General features: G+C 41.7%; 2 protein-coding genes across 2 annotated transcripts; one reads left to right on the top strand and one right to left on the bottom strand.

The window, feature by feature from the left end:
- Positions 1 to 107: 107 nt before the first annotated feature.
- Positions 108 to 7,661, bottom strand: prdm4 (PR domain containing 4). The gene is made up of 12 exons (XM_066668794.1): positions 7,546 to 7,661; positions 6,561 to 6,609; positions 5,756 to 5,871; positions 5,475 to 5,663; positions 4,434 to 5,198; positions 4,196 to 4,345; positions 3,853 to 3,971; positions 3,613 to 3,698; positions 3,389 to 3,516; positions 2,628 to 3,053; positions 2,355 to 2,523; positions 108 to 902 (listed from the first exon to the last, which is right to left on the bottom strand). The coding sequence occupies exons 3-12, from the start codon at positions 5,868 to 5,870 to the stop codon at positions 566 to 568; spliced, it is 2,484 nt and encodes an 827-aa protein (XP_066524891.1). The 5' UTR covers position 5,871; positions 6,561 to 6,609; positions 7,546 to 7,661; the 3' UTR covers positions 108 to 565.
- A 1,295-nt stretch (positions 7,662 to 8,956) lies between these two features.
- psmc2 (proteasome 26S subunit, ATPase 2) lies at positions 8,957 to 16,961 on the top strand. The gene is made up of 12 exons (XM_066666958.1): positions 8,957 to 9,134; positions 9,990 to 10,027; positions 10,577 to 10,658; positions 10,757 to 10,856; positions 13,767 to 13,898; positions 13,996 to 14,068; positions 14,159 to 14,254; positions 14,344 to 14,508; positions 14,601 to 14,688; positions 14,864 to 15,066; positions 16,435 to 16,531; positions 16,678 to 16,961. The coding sequence occupies exons 1-12, from the start codon at positions 9,065 to 9,067 to the stop codon at positions 16,833 to 16,835; spliced, it is 1,302 nt and encodes a 433-aa protein (XP_066523055.1). The 5' UTR covers positions 8,957 to 9,064; the 3' UTR covers positions 16,836 to 16,961.
- The last annotated feature ends 98 nt before the right edge of the window (positions 16,962 to 17,059 follow it).

The following is a 17,059-nucleotide window of genomic DNA, read 5'->3' as shown; positions in this document are numbered from 1 at the left end:
ATCACGTGATGAGCACGTGACAATTAAATAAATTAGCTATACGTTTGTAGTCAAATAAAATAAAGTAATGACAACTAGGAGGAGTATTGTGAAATGGCACTTTGTTCAGTTTAATTCACATGAAATACACAAAATTGCAATGGAAATAAACATATTGGGTTTTGGGGACAAGCTTACAGAACTGGGTTTATTTATGAAATAAATTACATTATTCAGTAACAGCTTGGGTCTGTGTTACATACAGAAATGGAACCAATAAATAACAACGAAGGCAAAGAAGTAGGAAGGTACTTTGTGAAGTCCAAAGCATATAAAAAATCACTTAATTAGCAAAATATGAGCATTTTAGTATTCATTACTTTTCCTTAATTACACTTTTCCTCACAGTTTCATCTGATTCGTTTTTGTCCAAGTCAATCATTGTTCACATATGAATAGCTTAATATAATAGAAAGTTAAAAAACTTGTGAAAATAATGTTGGCAATGGGAATAGGACACAAAGGGTGAATTAGAAAAAGGGTGTAATAATAAAAAAAGATAAACAAGGCAAGTCACAGTTAGAGTTTACAATGTTTTATCAGGGGAATATCCTGCTATATCGACTCTACAGTCATCTCTATCATCTGGTCCTCTAGCGCTTCCCCTCTCTTCCTCTTCCTCTTCTTCCTCCCCTTCCTCATCCTCCTCCTCCTCCTCCTCTTCTTCGTGTGCGACCCCCCTGCCAATCTTTGGACCCTTGCAGATTTTCAGGTGGCGTGTAAGGTGATATTTCGTGAGGAAGCCCTTATTGCATTTCTCACAGATGAAGTCCCTTTTCCCATCGTGGGAGTTCAGGTGCTTCTTTAAGTGATCGGTCTTGAGGAACTGCTTGTTGCACTTTGGGCATGTAATCTGACGGTCTCTGGTTGGATGAAAAGCATAAAACAGAGAGCAAACTGAGATCATGAGCGGATGGAGCAAAACAGACGGCATGTTAAAGAAATGGCCATATGTACATCACTAAAATCATTTAACATAAAGGAAACTCAATTCGTTACAGGGAGAAGGCACCAAAAACAGCTAGTGTATTTTTATTGTTAAAACGGCATTAATCTCAGGGCTTTATTAATGCATTTAAGGTACAGAGGAGTTTATTTTCTGTATCACTCCTGCAGGTTTTTGAGATTGTGGCTTTAATGTCTAAAGAAAATGATCAGCATCTTCCTTATAGCTTATGGGTGCCAAATTGCAAAATGATAAAAATGTAAACAAACCTGTAATTCTTCATTATGAAAACTTAATACTTCTTAAACTTCTTATACATCCATAGCAATACTTATCTCCACTATAAAGACATTCATTCATTATCTGTAACCCTTATCCAGTTCAGGGTCGCGTCGGGTCCAGAGCCTACCTGGAATCATTGGGTGCAAGGCAGGAATACACCCTGGAGGGGGCGCCAGTCCTTCACAGGGCAACACACACACATTCACTCACTCACTCCTACAGACACTTTTTGAGTTGCCAATCCACCTACCAATGTGTGTTTTTGGACTGTGGGAGGAAACTGGAGCATCCGGAGGAAACCCACGCGGACACAGGGAGAACACACCACACGCAGACACAGGGAGAACACACCACACTCCTCGAACCCACAACCTCCAGGTCCCTGGAGCTGTGTGACTGCGACACTACCTGCTGCGCCACCGTGCCGCACTATAAAGACAATTCTAAAGAAAATTCTGATATTCGGAAACTGGTAATCCTAATTTTCATTCATTCATTCATTCATTATCTGTAACCTCTTATCCAATTCAGGGTCGCGGTGGGTCCAGAGCCTACCTGGAATCATTGGGCGCAAGGCGGGAATACACCCCTGGAGGGGGCGTCAGTCCTTCACAGGGCAACACAGACACACTCACACATTCACTCACACACTCACGCCTACGGACACTTTTTGAGTCGCCAATCCACCTGCAACGTGCGTTTTTGGACTGTGGGAGGAAACCGGAGCACCCGGAGGAAACCCACGCAGACACAGGGAGAACACACCAACTCCTCACAGACAGTCACCCGGAGGAAACCCACGCAGACACAGGGAGAACACACCACACTCCTCACAGCCAGTCACCCGGAGCGGGAATCGAACCCACAACCTCCAGGTCCCTGGAGCTGTGTGACTGCGACACTACCTGCTGCGCCACCATGCCACACTATAAAGACAATTCTAAAGAAAATTCTGATATTCGGAAACTGGTCACCCTAATTTTACACGAAATAAAATAACATGCTAACTTTTTAGGTCACAACAATAATCAATAGTCAATAATATCAGAACTTGTATTATGAATAAGAGAATAAAACATGTCCTTACAGAGAATGAGAATACATGTGTTGTTTAAGGTCTTGTTTCCTATTGAATGTCTTTTCACAGTGGTCACACTTGATATTCTTGGCTCCGGTGTGTATGACCATATGAGATTCTACATGGGCTTTCTGTGTAAAGGATTTCCCACACACATTGCACCTGAAGTTCTTCTGACCTGTAAGCAAGAACCCAAAATCATTTATTCCATTTCATACATGTAACATCCAAAACCACAGTTTATTTGGGATGTAAATTAATATTGAAGAACTTATCCGTTACCTGTGTGGATTCTCAGATGCATTCTCAGGTTGCTGGGGTCACTGAAAGCCTTGCTGCAGTAGCTGCATTTGTGTGGCCTCACACCCATGTGACCCATAAAGTGCACATTAAGCTTGGTGGATGTGGTGAACGCTCGTGAACACATGTTACACTTGAACTTCCTTTCCCTGCCGTGACTGTGGCCATTACTGTTAACCTGTCCATCACTTTGGGAGTGGCACTGCCATGAAGGGGAGGATGTGGGACTGGGTGCTTCACTGGCCAGCTTCTCCTGGGGGTGTGTCTGACCATGAACAGTGTGGATGGGGTCTTCATGAGTTGGACTTTGACTGTGGGCATGGCTGTTGAGATGTGATTTCAGCTCGGAGAAGGAGATGCATTCTTTTCCACAGTGGCAAATCTGTCCCTCTGGTACTTGGGGTACACCTGAAATATACAACAGCATATACCATCTTAAAATTAGTCAGAGTGTCTTCTGCTACAATTGAATTTGTATTCACACTGATGGAATACAATGCAAAAGTGCAAAAATGTACCATTCTTTTTCATTTTCAGTTATGTGATGCTCCCTTTTAAAGAAGCAATTCAGCATTATTTTAAACACTTCTTCTTGTCTCCTTTCATCCTGAAAAATCTAAATAGTGAATGGTTCCCGTGGCCCTGTAAGCGGCATCCCTCTGTAAATCCCCTTTTCTTCCTCTTCCCTTACACCTGATTCATTTCCTCATTCATAAGACCGTCATAACCTGCTAGTTTCTTACCAAGTAGTCTGCTGTATCCTCTGCTGTAATAGAACAACAGCTCTTGCTCAGGAAGGATCTCCCTGGACGTGCAGAAGTAAAGCTTTCCGTTATCTATATACACCACCAAATTCTGCTCCTCTGTGGTTCTACAAAAACATTATTAATCAGACGGGATTCTGGTGACAATCATTGAGAGCCATCATTAAACATACGTCTTATATAATCTGTCGGCAACATTATACCTTGCTTTTCTCACAAACATCATCCAGTTGCATTCATGTTCATCTGTTGTCACTATACAGAACTCGAAGATATCATTGTGGAACATCTGAAAAGCAAAACATGTGTTACTTTGAACAGCTTGGTGAGAGGATCTACACACATTTTGTGACAAATGTTAATATCAAATAATTTACTAATTATTTGAGTGGACAAAAAACAACATTTATTCAGTAGGAAACATGAATGGTTTCCACAGTAACCTTCCACAGCTGAGGGGTGTCCTTATCAGACCAGTCTGCAAGCTCCACACTGCTACAGTGCTGCCCAACCATTGGTCCAAAGCAAGTCCTGGTGGGGATGGTCTCTCGTGCAAATACACCTGAGAACCAAATGTGATTATTTAAACTCGTGCACTAATTATATGTTCACGTTAAAAAAGGCACCATTATTCCACAAGCTAAAATGTGCTCAAAAATTAAATGTATTTTTCTTAGAAACAGAGACCTTATTCTTATGTAATAAATATTATCCTCACAATTTCACTTAAGAGCAAACATAAAAATGGCAACGCATCTTCAATCCTTCCAAATAGACTTCACTCACCACTGGGTTCATCAGCCACAGATACACGGAGGCACAGTGGGCGGGGCAAAGAAAGGCGGGCCCTGCTCTGAATGGGTGTGTCTGGGATGAAGGTTACGGGTCCATGTTCAGGACAGTCTGAGCTGTAAGAGCGCTCACATAAAGTGCACCCTGTTCACGGTAAACACAAAGAAGAAGCATAACTGGAAAATCTATACATCTATAAACAGGGAAACTAAGGGTTTGCTAAGTGACTTACAAGTAGTGAAGGTATTGGCTATGTTCTCTTTATTTGAGGTGGAATCTTCTAGTTGTAGGGTTGAATTTACCAGCACCAAGCTATTGTCTGGCCCCAGGGACACCTCTGCAGTGATAGGGGACACGTTTACCGGCTCCAGCCCCATGCCTGAAGGTCCATGTAAAGATACAGGCTCTAGCTGAGTCTGTGGAGCCATAGCTCCAGTGAGCACCACACTGACCACTCCAGAATTCAGCTCACCACTAGAGTGCAAAGCTTCACTAAGAGTCCCTGGACCTCCAGCCCCTGCTGAGCTGTTCCCAACTCTTCCGCTCATATGCTCCTGATCCATCACAACCGGCAGCTCCAGCCCAGAACCATGCAGTGGCATGACACTCCCTGAAGAATCCACTCCAGCCAGGCCTTCGTGGGTCTGAGTCCTGGCACCCAACTGCTGCTGAGTCTCTGCCACTACCACACCTTCCATTGTGGCCAGCTCTTCTCCCATTCCATCAGGTGACATGGGGCTGTTGACCCTGGACTCCATGGCAAGTCCAGTGGTGTCTATTTGGACTTCATGAGCACCACTTTGATGCAGGTCTGCCTGGCCACCAACCTGCCGCGAGTCTATAGACACCATTCCTTGCTCCAAAGGTCCTCCTGGGCCACTGTATGGATCTAGGCCAGAGGGGTTATTGTTGGGTACAGACAAAGTTCCATCCATGTTAAGGCTGCTGGGGTGAATGTACTGTGGAGGGGGACGATCTGCCAGATATGACAAAATACCTGGAAAAACAAAAATGTCAGATATTTATATTTATGCAGTTGGTAGAAGGATACAGCAACTTTACTCATGTAGTGTCTTGAGTCTTGCTTAAGTATCCTAACTTGTGAATAATGACGGGCGTGTATCCCAAGTAACCTGAGAAATTATATCTATGGAAATGCCCAAGTAATTACAATCAGTTGGTAATGTAACAATTGTGAAAAGCCTACTAAAAGTAGAAATACAACATTAAAATCGAAATATGAGCAGGACCAGCCCTGATGAAATGGATTTACCTGGAAGGATGTGTCGAAAATAACTACTCTCCAGATGAGGGTACGGAGGAGGGGGTAGTGTATAATTCCTCTCTGGAAGGCCACACATGACTCCTCTGTCTCCTAATGGCCCCATTGGTAACATGAGTGACAAGGCTGAGGGAAGTGGTCCGAGTGATGGACCCAAGCTTGGTATGGCAACTGGCATGCCTTCGAAATAATTGGAATAAGCAAATTTAGAGAGTAACTTGTAGCATCAATTATTTATGACAGATACTTAGAATTAGAAATCATTCACTTACCTGGGGTGGCAATGGGATTGTGTGTAGGTGAGGTAGGAAGCCCCAGATGACTGGCACTGACAGATGGCACACTGAGTTGGTCCATGCCCACAGGGCTGAGGTTCATGTCATTCATTCTGAGCAGAAAAGTGGATACATTTAAAGCTGGGACTTGTTTAAAGTATACATTTAAAGCATCTGAGATGCTATTTTCCAGAGGGACTTTCATTCATTCATTCATTCATTATCTGTAACCGTTTATCCAGTTCAGGGTCGTGGTGGGTCCAGAGCCTACCTGAAATCACTGGGCGCAAGGCGGGAATACACCCAGTCCTTCACAGGGCAACACAGACACACACACACTCATTCACTCACACCTACGGACAATTTTGAGTCGCCAATCCACCTACCAGCATGTGTTTTTGGACTGTGGGAGAAAACCGGAGCACCCGGAGGAAACCCACGTGGACACGGGGAGAACACACCACACTCCTCACATACAGTCACCCAGAGCGATCGAACCCAATCGAACCCACAACCTCCAGGCCCCTGGAGCTGTGTGACTGCGACACTACCTGCTGCGCCACCGTGCCGCCCTCCAGCGGGACTTTCAGCTTTAATAACGTTACTGATGTGGGTAAATATTATATTATTAGGGGTCTTGCCCAAAGATTATATAAGGCTATATCTGTATAGCATGGTATTTCTACCATAGAAGGAACTCCAATTCTAGTTCCTTTTTAAGAATTAGTATCCAAGTATAAGCAAAGTTTACATTACGACAGTGTAATTTAAATTAAGGCAATGAAAGCAATTCATTAGTTACCTGAAAGTTTCCTGTCAGTTATGGCACTCTGTGGTATACATTTTTGTCACTGCAGAACATGGAAAAAGAACATTAGATTTAACTAATAAGACATAATTAAAACATATATTAGGAGTTTTATTATTTAAATTTGGGAGAAAAAATATAACACTGCAGTATATACACTGGTCAGCCAAAACATTAAAATGCCCACCCCGTTTCTACACTTAGTTTCCATTTGATCATTTACAGTTAATAGGTGCACTTTCTTGTTCTAAAGTTACAGACTGCTCTACATACGTTATCCACCCCATTTCACCCTGTTTTTCAATGTTAAGGACCATCACAAAGCAGGTATTATTTGTGTGGTGGATTATTCTCAGTGCAGCATCACTGACTTGTTGGTGATATTTTAGTGTGTTAACAAGGTACGAGTGGATCAGACAAATCAGTGCTGCTGGAGTTTTTAAACACTATGTCCACTCTATTAGACTCACGTACCTTTTTGGGGGTCCTGACCACTGAAGAACAGTGTAGAAGTAGGCTAGGAAAGTATGCAGAGCAACACATGGACTAGAGTCTGTATTTGTAGCACTACTAAGTGCTCCTCAGTGGTCAGTTGACAATACGTGCACAAATAAGGAGGTGGCTTTAATATTAAGCTAAATTGTGTTTAAACAATTGCCATTATCTGTGTAACCTTCTAAGCACAGCCTATATCTCAATTTGACACAAATATGACACCAGAACTACTCATCAGACCACCATTAATCCATCAATCTAAACTACAGACGATACAATTCCATACAGTCTCGTAGTATCACCCACAAAAATTTTAATCTTCTGTCAAAAATATAATCTGAAGTGTTTCTTTCTCTCATGCTAATGAGACTATGTTAACTAGGATGTAATACAGAAACAGAACTGAGTTACAGCAAAATAGTTCACCCTCCATTTTCCAGAGGAATATATTTCAGTAAGGAATACAGTAAGTTAATTTACTCACATTTTTTTAATTTTTTATTTGGTGCAGAAGCCCCTCACTAAAACACAAGAGCAAAACAACACCAAGGCTAAACACTGACTACTGAGGCTCCAAGAGGGGCGGCTTTTCAAAATAAAAGGCCTATACCAGCCCTGCTGTTGACATCCATTCAGAACGATTTAAAGATCCCCTCCAGTGAAAATCCGGTGTTAGAACTTTTTAACAGGTAGTGAAACAGCTCCAGTGTTCATAGGTGTGTTTCTGCCTTGCACCCAATGATTCTGGGTAGGCTCTGGACTAATCCCAATCCAGAACAGGTTATAAAAATAGAAATTAATTAATGACTAAAACATCTGTGTCTGTGCTTATACACTACAAAATATTTCATGAGCAATATAGGCAGTGAAAACCATGGGTCAGGCAGCCAGTGTTGCTGACGTCACAAACCTAAGGAACCAATCCTGTCAAATTTCAAGCCTGGGCTTTCAAGGTGCAGATGAGCAGCAGAGAATTGTGTTGAGATAAAGGTGGGAATTAATTGCATATTCACAGATGTTCCAAGTGAAGGTAGAATTACACCTAAAACATGTTTAAGGCATTAGGGGGTTTTCTTAATGGAAAGACTTCTGAATATTTAACTCCGATGAAGAGAAATAAAGTTTATGGATAATTGATGACACAGGGTGACTTTAACAATTAGGAATTAATTTACTGCCTTTGGTTCCTTACGAAAAATTCTTAATTATGAATTAAGAGGTTGTAATGAATCTGTTACGTGATAGGCTGGAGTTGAAAATGATTGGCAGGTATCTAACTCATTTAAACCCCACCCACTGCTGTCTTCTTCTCTGTGGATTAGCACAATGACGTTAATTATTGACATGTCTCTCATCACTAGTAAATATGACATGATGGTTTCGTGTATGTGCACTCATTCTGTAAACATGATATTTACAACAGGACACGATGGCAGATTAATAAGCCATGGAAACGACTTGATAAAGTGTGCGAATTAAACATTTGTGTGGGAATTAATATAAAAAAAGTGTGAAAATAACTTATTAAGACAAGGGTTAATTATTATTAATGCGTTCCCATAAACCGTACTTTATTCTGAAAGGATGTCACAAATAGGGCTCGGTTGGGATCTTCACCGTGGTATCTACCGGCTTCAATGACTGTTATTTTGAAACTCAGCACGTTAATATTGGGCGCGTCTCAAACGACTTTACTCCCTATCTTACGCACTACATAGGTTACAAAATGATGGGTTCAGCCTAGAAAATGTTATTTAGATGAGGAAAATAAATATTTTGGACTTCCCTATAATAGTCATTTCCATAGATTTACATTTAACGCGCTGTTTAATGGTAAAACCCATACGTGTCCAGTGCCCTATGTAGGGAATAGGGAGCCGTTTGGGATTTAACTCGGTTTACGGTCTCTGAAGCAGAAGTGACGCGGGCCGTTAGCCTGTTCGCTAAAACCTGCTGTGTAATCTCGTCTTGACGGTCCTCACAGTGAAACGAGAAAAACAACAATGCCGGATTATCTGGGGACTGAACAGCGTAAAGTTAAAGAGGAGGAGAAGGATGACGGCCCTATTAGAGGTATTGTGTTTTTTTTTAAACACCACTGGTTATTAAGTTAAACTTAAAGGGGTATGTATTTATGAGTTTTTGGCTGCTTTCCCTTCGTGTAGCTGAGATGCTATCGCTAATGCCCTAGCTGAAAAACTCAGAGCCTTCCAGGCTGGATTTATCCTTTAAAATATCAGAGAGATGAGAAGATCCGACATATTTTGTTTAAACAGCCACAGTCTTTATCAGGAGGAGATTTATTTATTTTCTACTTGTGACGCATTGGTTCATCTTTTAAACGTTATATTGATTACGTAGATATTTGCTTAATTTGCATGCATTTTCTGATGTTTGGCAAATTTTTTGTAGTGTTTATCCCATGTCTGTTCACTTAAACCATGAAAACATTAGCAAACACATATATATTAAGCGTATAGGTTTAATGAATATATGGCAGGCATGATTCTTTCATCACTGACCCCAAATGGACCAAGGTTGGACACCAAGTAGGCTCCAGACCCACGGGGACCCTGCTAAAGATGAAGCAGTTACAACAGATAAATGAATGAATTAAAAATTGCAGAACATTTAAGGCAACAGGGTAGATGCACTAGAGCTTAGCCTCACACAAACTTGATAAGATTTAAATAATGTCTGAATTTCACTCAATAACATTTATCTAGTATTTCTTTTTTGTGTGTGTTTCCACTCCTTAAAGTGAACAGATAGTAAATATATATCAGAGAGATATACTTGTGTGCAGTTGTTTGACTTTTATTGTATCTAGATTTCCTCTTTTACCAATAACAAGGGTACTTTTTCTTTCTGATAGAAATGTTATTCTCTGCCATGTTAATGAAACATATATTTTTCTTTTTGTTACAGCGTTGGATGAAGGAGATATTGCCCTTCTGAAAACTTATGTAAGTAACATGTTGTTAAAGGCTAAGCATCACTTAATGGACCTCTGTGAATATTTCACATTATTTTAGTTACTGACATATATAAGTATGAATTAAAATGAAAATAGCAGCTTAATTTGCTTTAAAACCGACAATTTTATTAAATTGACGGAAAAACCCGAGCTCTCTACGGAAATTCTTGAACGCAACCGTGACGTCACTGGTGGACAACAGCTGAACAACGCCGGGGTAAAACACCGTTATGACGGACTGTTATGACAGTATCTAGCTAAATAACCAACGGTCTTTTAAACCTTATTCCTTGAATTAGTAAGAAATAACATGTTTTCTGACTATCAATAAACACAAGTTAGGAACTCAAACTTCACTGTATTTATTTGTTTGACACTTTCATAGAGCTGGTGCTTTTAACTGTAGCTTTACAGCTTTAAAGAGCCTTTAACTGTAGCTTTTGGGCTGTGTAAGCAGACTTAAACTACATGGCCATGTTTGTCTGAAATAGTTAAAATGGACAAAGACACAATATTAATCACGTTTATTAATACACAGGGTCAAAGCACATATTCCCGTCAGATTAAGCAAGTGGAGGATGACATCCAGCAGCTTCTCAAGAAGATAAATGAGCTCACAGGTATGTTTGAGACTGCTGACGGAAGAGGTTTAGTGTGTTGTTGAAGACGTGACAGCAAATGTTTTGAGTATTAAAATGATTTTTTTGTGACATTGTAGGCATTAAAGAGTCTGACACAGGGCTGGCTCCCCCAGCGTTATGGGATCTGGCAGCGGACAAACAGACCCTGCAGAGTGAGCAACCTCTGCAGGTTGCCAGGTAGAATGAACAGTTCGAGATTACATTTTGTTTCTGATATATTTCCAGACATTTTATAGAACCTTTTTATTGGACTCCCTCTCAGTTACAGAGCTAAATTAACAGAGGATGCACAATAGATGCACATTGGACCAACGTGACGTTAATATTCTGGGAAAATCAAGTTCAAGTTCAAGTTCAAAAAGTTTATTGTCATTTCAGCAGTATATAGTGTTTACAGTACACAGTGAAACGAAATAGCGTTCCTCCAGGACCAAGGTGCTACATAAGACAATACACAACATTAAAGTGCGACTAGTGTAAAGCTAGTGTAACATGAAACAGTGCACACGCATTAAAGTGCAAAGGACATAGAACACAAAACAATACACAACATTAAAGTGCAACTAGTACAATCTAGTGCAACATAAACCAGTGCATACACATTAAAGTGCAGAAGATATGGCTAAGAAAAATACAAAACAATGTCCCTACAGTACAATACAATACAATGTAATACAAGACAAGGCAAAAACCATAAGTACGGAGGGGATGAGGGAGAGAGACACTGCAATTTAAAGTGTATTTGTGCTGTAAACGGTAACTGGATGTAAACATGATGTAAACCGGATATGTGAAAACATTTACAGTCCAACAGACCAGTGTTTGTGTGAAGTGTGTGTGTGTGTGTGCTTCTTTCAGTCCAGTCTTAGTCTCTAGGTGTTCAGGAGTCTGATAGCATGTGGGAAGAAGCTGTTACGGAGTCTGGATGTGAGGGCTCGAATGCTTCGATACCTTTTTCCAGACGGCAGTAGGTTGAAGAGTGTGTGTGAAGGGTGTGTGTGATCTCCCACAATGCTGAGTGCTTTGCGAGTGCAGCGACTGGTGTAGATGTCTGTAATGGAGGGAAGAGACACACCGATAATCTTCTCAGCTGTCCTCACGATCCGCTGGAGGGACTTGCGATCTGCCACAGTGCAGTTCCCAAACCAGACAGAGATGCAGCTGGTCATGATGCTCTCGATGACTCCTCTGTAGAAAGTGGTGAGAATTGGAGGGGGGAGATGAACCTTCTTCAGCCTTCGCAGGAAGTAGAGGCGTTGCTGGGCTTTCTTTTTGATGTTACTGGTGTTAGTGGACCAAGTGAGATCATCCGCTAGGTGAACACCAAGGAATTTGGTATTCCTGACAATCTCCACAGCAGAGTTGTCGATGTTCAGCAGCGAGTGCTCACCCCTTGTTTTTCTGAAGTCTACAACCATCTCTTTGGTTTTGTCCACGTTCAGAGACAGGTTGTTCACTTCACACCAGTCAGTTAGCCGCTGCACCTCCTCTCTGTATGCTGACTCGTCGTTCTTACTGATGAGACCCACCACAGTCGTGTCATCAGCGAACTTGATGATATGATTTGAGCTGTGCATCGCTGCACAGTCATGGGTCAGCAATGTGAACAGCAGTGGACTGAGCACGCAGCCCTGGGGGGCTCCAGTGTTCAGTGTGATGGTGCTGGAGGTGTTCCTACCGATCCGGACTGACTGAGGTCTCCCAGTCAGGAAGTCCAGGATCCAGTTGCAGAGAGAAGTGTTGAGGCCCAGTATATTCAGCTTCCCGATCAGATGCTGAGGAATGATGGTGTTGAATGCTGAGCTGAAGTCTATGAACAGCATTCGGGCATATGTGTCTTTCTTGTCCAAGTGGGTGAGTGCCAGGTGCAGCGTGGTGGATATGGCATCGTCCGTCGAACGGTTGTAAACAAGATCCAGCGTGTTCGCTCCTCTCGTAGCAAAGTTCACATACTGGTGGAATTTAGGGAACACTTTCTTGAGATTTGCATGATTAAAATCTCCAGCAACAATAAACAGACCATCCGGGTGTGTGTTTTGGAAGTCGCTTATGGCTTCGTATAATTCCCACAGCGCTTGTTTTGTATTTGAATCGGGAGGAATATAGATTGCGATTAAGTAAACAACGGAGAATTCTCGAGGTAAATAAAAAGGTCTACATCTCACAGCCACAAACTCCACTAACGGTGAACAATAAGCAGAGACTAGCACAGAATTCTTACACCATTCAGTGTTAATATAGACACATAAACCACCACCGCGAGTCTTACCGCATAGCGCTGGGTCTCTGTCGGCTCGAAATGCGGCTAGCCCATCTAGCTGAATGGCGGCGTCGGGAATACTGTCGCTGAGCCATGTCTCCGTAAAAACAAAAACACAGCAGTCTCTGTATTCTCGCCGTGTAGTTCGCTGAAGTTTGATATAGTCCAGTTTATTATCCAGCGAGCAGACATTGGAGAGAAAGAGAGAAGGGATAGCTTGCCGGCTCGGGTTAGCTCTTAGCCTAGCACGGATCCCCCCTCGCTTGCCGCGCTTCTGTCTCCTCTCACACCGCTTGCGTCGTCTCCTTCCCCGGCCGCCGGCATCAGGAAACGTCGAGGCTTCAGGGCTAGGCCTCCGAAGCAAGCGGAGGTTCCGCAGCGTCTCCTGGAGGTCATCGCTGATACTGTAAATTTCCTGTTTGCGATATTGAAGCAGTGTCTGGCGGTGATATATACGTACTGCAGGTGTTCCTGCGTCCATATATTATAAATAAAATGAAAAAAAAAACGCTTTTTAAACAAACAAAAAACCCGCTTGGTTCCGGGTTTTTTCCGGGAAAAACTCCCTATTTCAATAAAATGACTCCAACCAAGTGCTATATCCAAAGTAAGAAGCAATTGGCTGTTAAGAACAACGAGACATGCATAATTATGAGAACAGGTGTAGCAGAAGCATTTTAATTCACTGTGAGGACAATAATTTGGCTCACATTCTTCATGACATATAATTGGGATACAGATTGACCAAAAATTCCATTATAAACAAAGTTTGTTTTTGTGTTTTTGTTATTTATTATTATTTTTTAATGCTGTGATATTGATTCTAGGTGTACTAAAATCATCAATGCTGACTCTGATGATCCCAAATACATTATAAATGTGAAGCAGTTCGCCAAGTTTGTGGTGGACCTTAGTGACCAGGTTGCCCCCACTGACATAGAGGAAGGAATGAGAGTTGGGTAAGTTTGAAAGACACAAGGCTGGAGTGGATAGTGTGGTTCTTTGAGATTTAGCGCACAGCTAATATTCTTGCTTTGTTTTCCCTCCTCTTTAAAGTGTTGACAGAAACAAATATCAAATCCACATTCCACTTCCACCCAAAATTGATCCCACTGTGACTATGATGCAGGTGAGACATGAAACCAGTCGGAAGCGTATGTGTGTGTTGGTAGTATTTTTGGATAATGTGAAGTAAAACGTGTTCTATAAAATGACACAGGTTGAGGAGAAACCAGATGTGACCTACAGTGATGTGGGAGGCTGCAAAGAGCAGATTGAGAAGCTCAGAGAAGTGGTTGAAACTCCTCTGCTTCATGTAAGACTTAATTCTACTGTAAAGTGTTTGTGACTAAATTACTCTCTTCTTAAGCTTCTCCCTAATTGCTCCTTGGTTTATGCCTTTAGCCTGAGCGCTTTGTGAACCTGGGCATAGAGCCTCCCAAGGGAGTGCTGCTGTTTGGACCCCCAGGAACAGGAAAGACCCTGTGTGCACGTGCTGTGGCCAACCGGACTGATGCTTGCTTCATTAGAGTCATTGGTTCTGAGCTGGTGCAGAAATACGTAGGAGAGGTGAGTTTCCAGTTTTATTACTACATTTCTAATTAAAAGTTTATTACAAGTGCCAAGGATTTCTAAATTTCATTGGTTTAATTTGTTCTTAGGGTGCCAGAATGGTCCGAGAACTGTTTGAGATGGCTAGGACTAAGAAAGCGTGCCTCATTTTTTTTGATGAAATTGATGCCATTGGAGGTACTCTTTCCTGCTCACATACTTTCACAATCAGTACTGAATTATTCATTGACATTTCTTGGGCTATTAAATATAGTACACAACATTTTGGACAATGTAACGTGATGTTAACAAGGCAATCGGATCTCGGTGTATGCACAATTATAATGACCTCGTTCTGGTTCTTCTTTTTCAGGTGCTCGATTTGATGATGGAGCTGGAGGAGACAATGAGGTGCAGAGAACTATGCTGGAGTTGATTAACCAGCTGGATGGTTTTGACCCCAGAGGAAATATTAAGGTCCTCATGGCCACAAACCGACCTGACACTCTGGACCCAGCTCTGATGAGACCTGGTCGACTGGACAGAAAGATTGAGTTCAGCCTGCCTGACTTAGAGGTGAATATGAAATGTGTTGGTTTGGGCTTTAGCCGTAGGAACCATTTGAGGAATTTTTTAATGGTTTACCACTAAAAAACCACCCACTTTTTAACTTTCCTACAGTCTCAAACATTTCTTTGATTTTTAAATTATGCGTTGATGAGTGGTTGTAGTAATAAAATAGTTTCGTTTGTGTGTGAGGGGGAATGTTTTTGAGAATATGCACAGGCTACAAAAATTGGTAGATGAGGTGAAGCAGGAAACTGGAAATTACACTCTGGGATCTGCTGCTTTTTCTTTCTACATCCACCAGCATTGTGTTAAGTACACTGAGGCCAAACATAGTTAGGCCTAAGATAGTTTATTTCAGACTTAACGGTGTAATCTGAGGATGCAGTTGATGACGAATTTGAAAGGAAGAAGCTGAAGTACGCAGACTTGGTGGCTGAGGTGAGGGAACGCGGTGGCAGGCACATGTAAAGACCGGTGGAGATAGGTGTTAGGAGATTTGTAGTCAAGCCTGCCACATCCCTGCTTGTGGAGTTCAGCCTCAGGGGCCGGAATCTGAGGGCAGCTGTGAAGGAGTTATCAGAAACAGCTGAAAGATCTAGTCAGTGGTTGGATTATTTGGGGAAATGCACTGTAGAGATGCTACTGTGATTGTTGGTGATGTAGCACATAAAGTTCAAATGGAATTTTTGGCACTGAGCATGCATTAACGGTGCCAGTGGGGCTAGGCACAGCCTTAGTTACCAAGGAAGCCAGTGTGGATTTACGGCTGTTGATGGTAAAGGGTAAAGTGGGACTGTAAAGTTGGCTTGGAATGGGATGGGTCTGGGATGCCAAACTTCACTGTTGTTTGGGTACTCATGGGCTGGGCTCACTGAGTAACCAGAGTTGTTAAGAATAGCCGGTTTCTGATTGGGTCATAAACAGCCACAGCCACCTTAGTGTTGAGGTGTAGAATTCAACAGACATTTTGTGGCTGCAGAAAGAGAGTGGGGTGGGCCCTATGTGAAGCTCTAATGGATTGGCATAGGATATTTTACAACTTATCCTGTGTATGATTATAATATGTATAAATGCATGAGCTTTCTTTAAAATTGTTGAATTATTCTTGGTGGGTATCATTATTATATAAAAAAACAGATAAGAACTGTGTTTAACTATTATTAGAGAATTTGCTTTGCTTTTGATGTTATGGCCAAAAAAGACTTTTTTGGAAGTATCCGGAGCTTGTCAATGTTGTTTGTGATTTTTCTACTGCCATCTAGAGGTAAAGCCTGATTACTGTCATGTGATATCAAGATGAACCTTGTTAAATATATCTTTATAAAATATAGACATTGTTTATATACAGGGGTTTTTTTTCTCTTTTGCTTTCAGGGACGTACTCACATCTTTAAAATCCATGCTCGCTCTATGAGCGTGGAGAGGGATATTCGTTTTGAGCTGCTGGCACGGCTCTGCCCCAACAGCACAGGTACTTTCACTTAAGTAACATTTTACAACTTTCTTGCAGAGTTCATTCTTCATCATAATTTTAGACTGAAGGTTTAATAGCGTTTGTGAAGTAGGGTTCATTTAACATTAAGAAATTAATCGTTTTTGGAAAACCTTGTGTTTCAGGCGCAGAGATCCGGAGTGTTTGCACAGAAGCCGGCATGTTTGCCATCAGAGCTCGAAGAAAAATTGCCACAGAGAAAGACTTTCTAGAAGCTGTGAACAAGGTCATCAAGTCCTACGCAAAGTTCAGCGCCACCCCACGATACATGACCTACAACTAAACCTGTTTCCCTGACGTGTTGAACCCTACTACTCCCCCCCCCATCTTCTTTGCAAGAGATCCCAGCACATTTGTGGCGGTTGAATGTTTTCTTGTGTTATCAATAATAAATAAAAATATCAGTCTTATTAGTAAGGCTCTTCTTTGACTGTAACAGTTGTGAAAACTGAACAATGGACATTAAATTGTATGGATGAAAAGATTTTAAAAAATGTAAGGTCAGTT

The sequence above is a fragment of the Hoplias malabaricus genome, chromosome 4 (genome assembly GCF_029633855.1).
Source record: "Hoplias malabaricus isolate fHopMal1 chromosome 4, fHopMal1.hap1, whole genome shotgun sequence".
NCBI classification, from domain to species: Eukaryota; Metazoa; Chordata; class Actinopteri; order Characiformes; family Erythrinidae; genus Hoplias; species Hoplias malabaricus.
The sequence above is the reverse complement of the archived record's forward strand: the minus strand, read 5'-3'. Positions and strand labels throughout refer to the sequence as shown.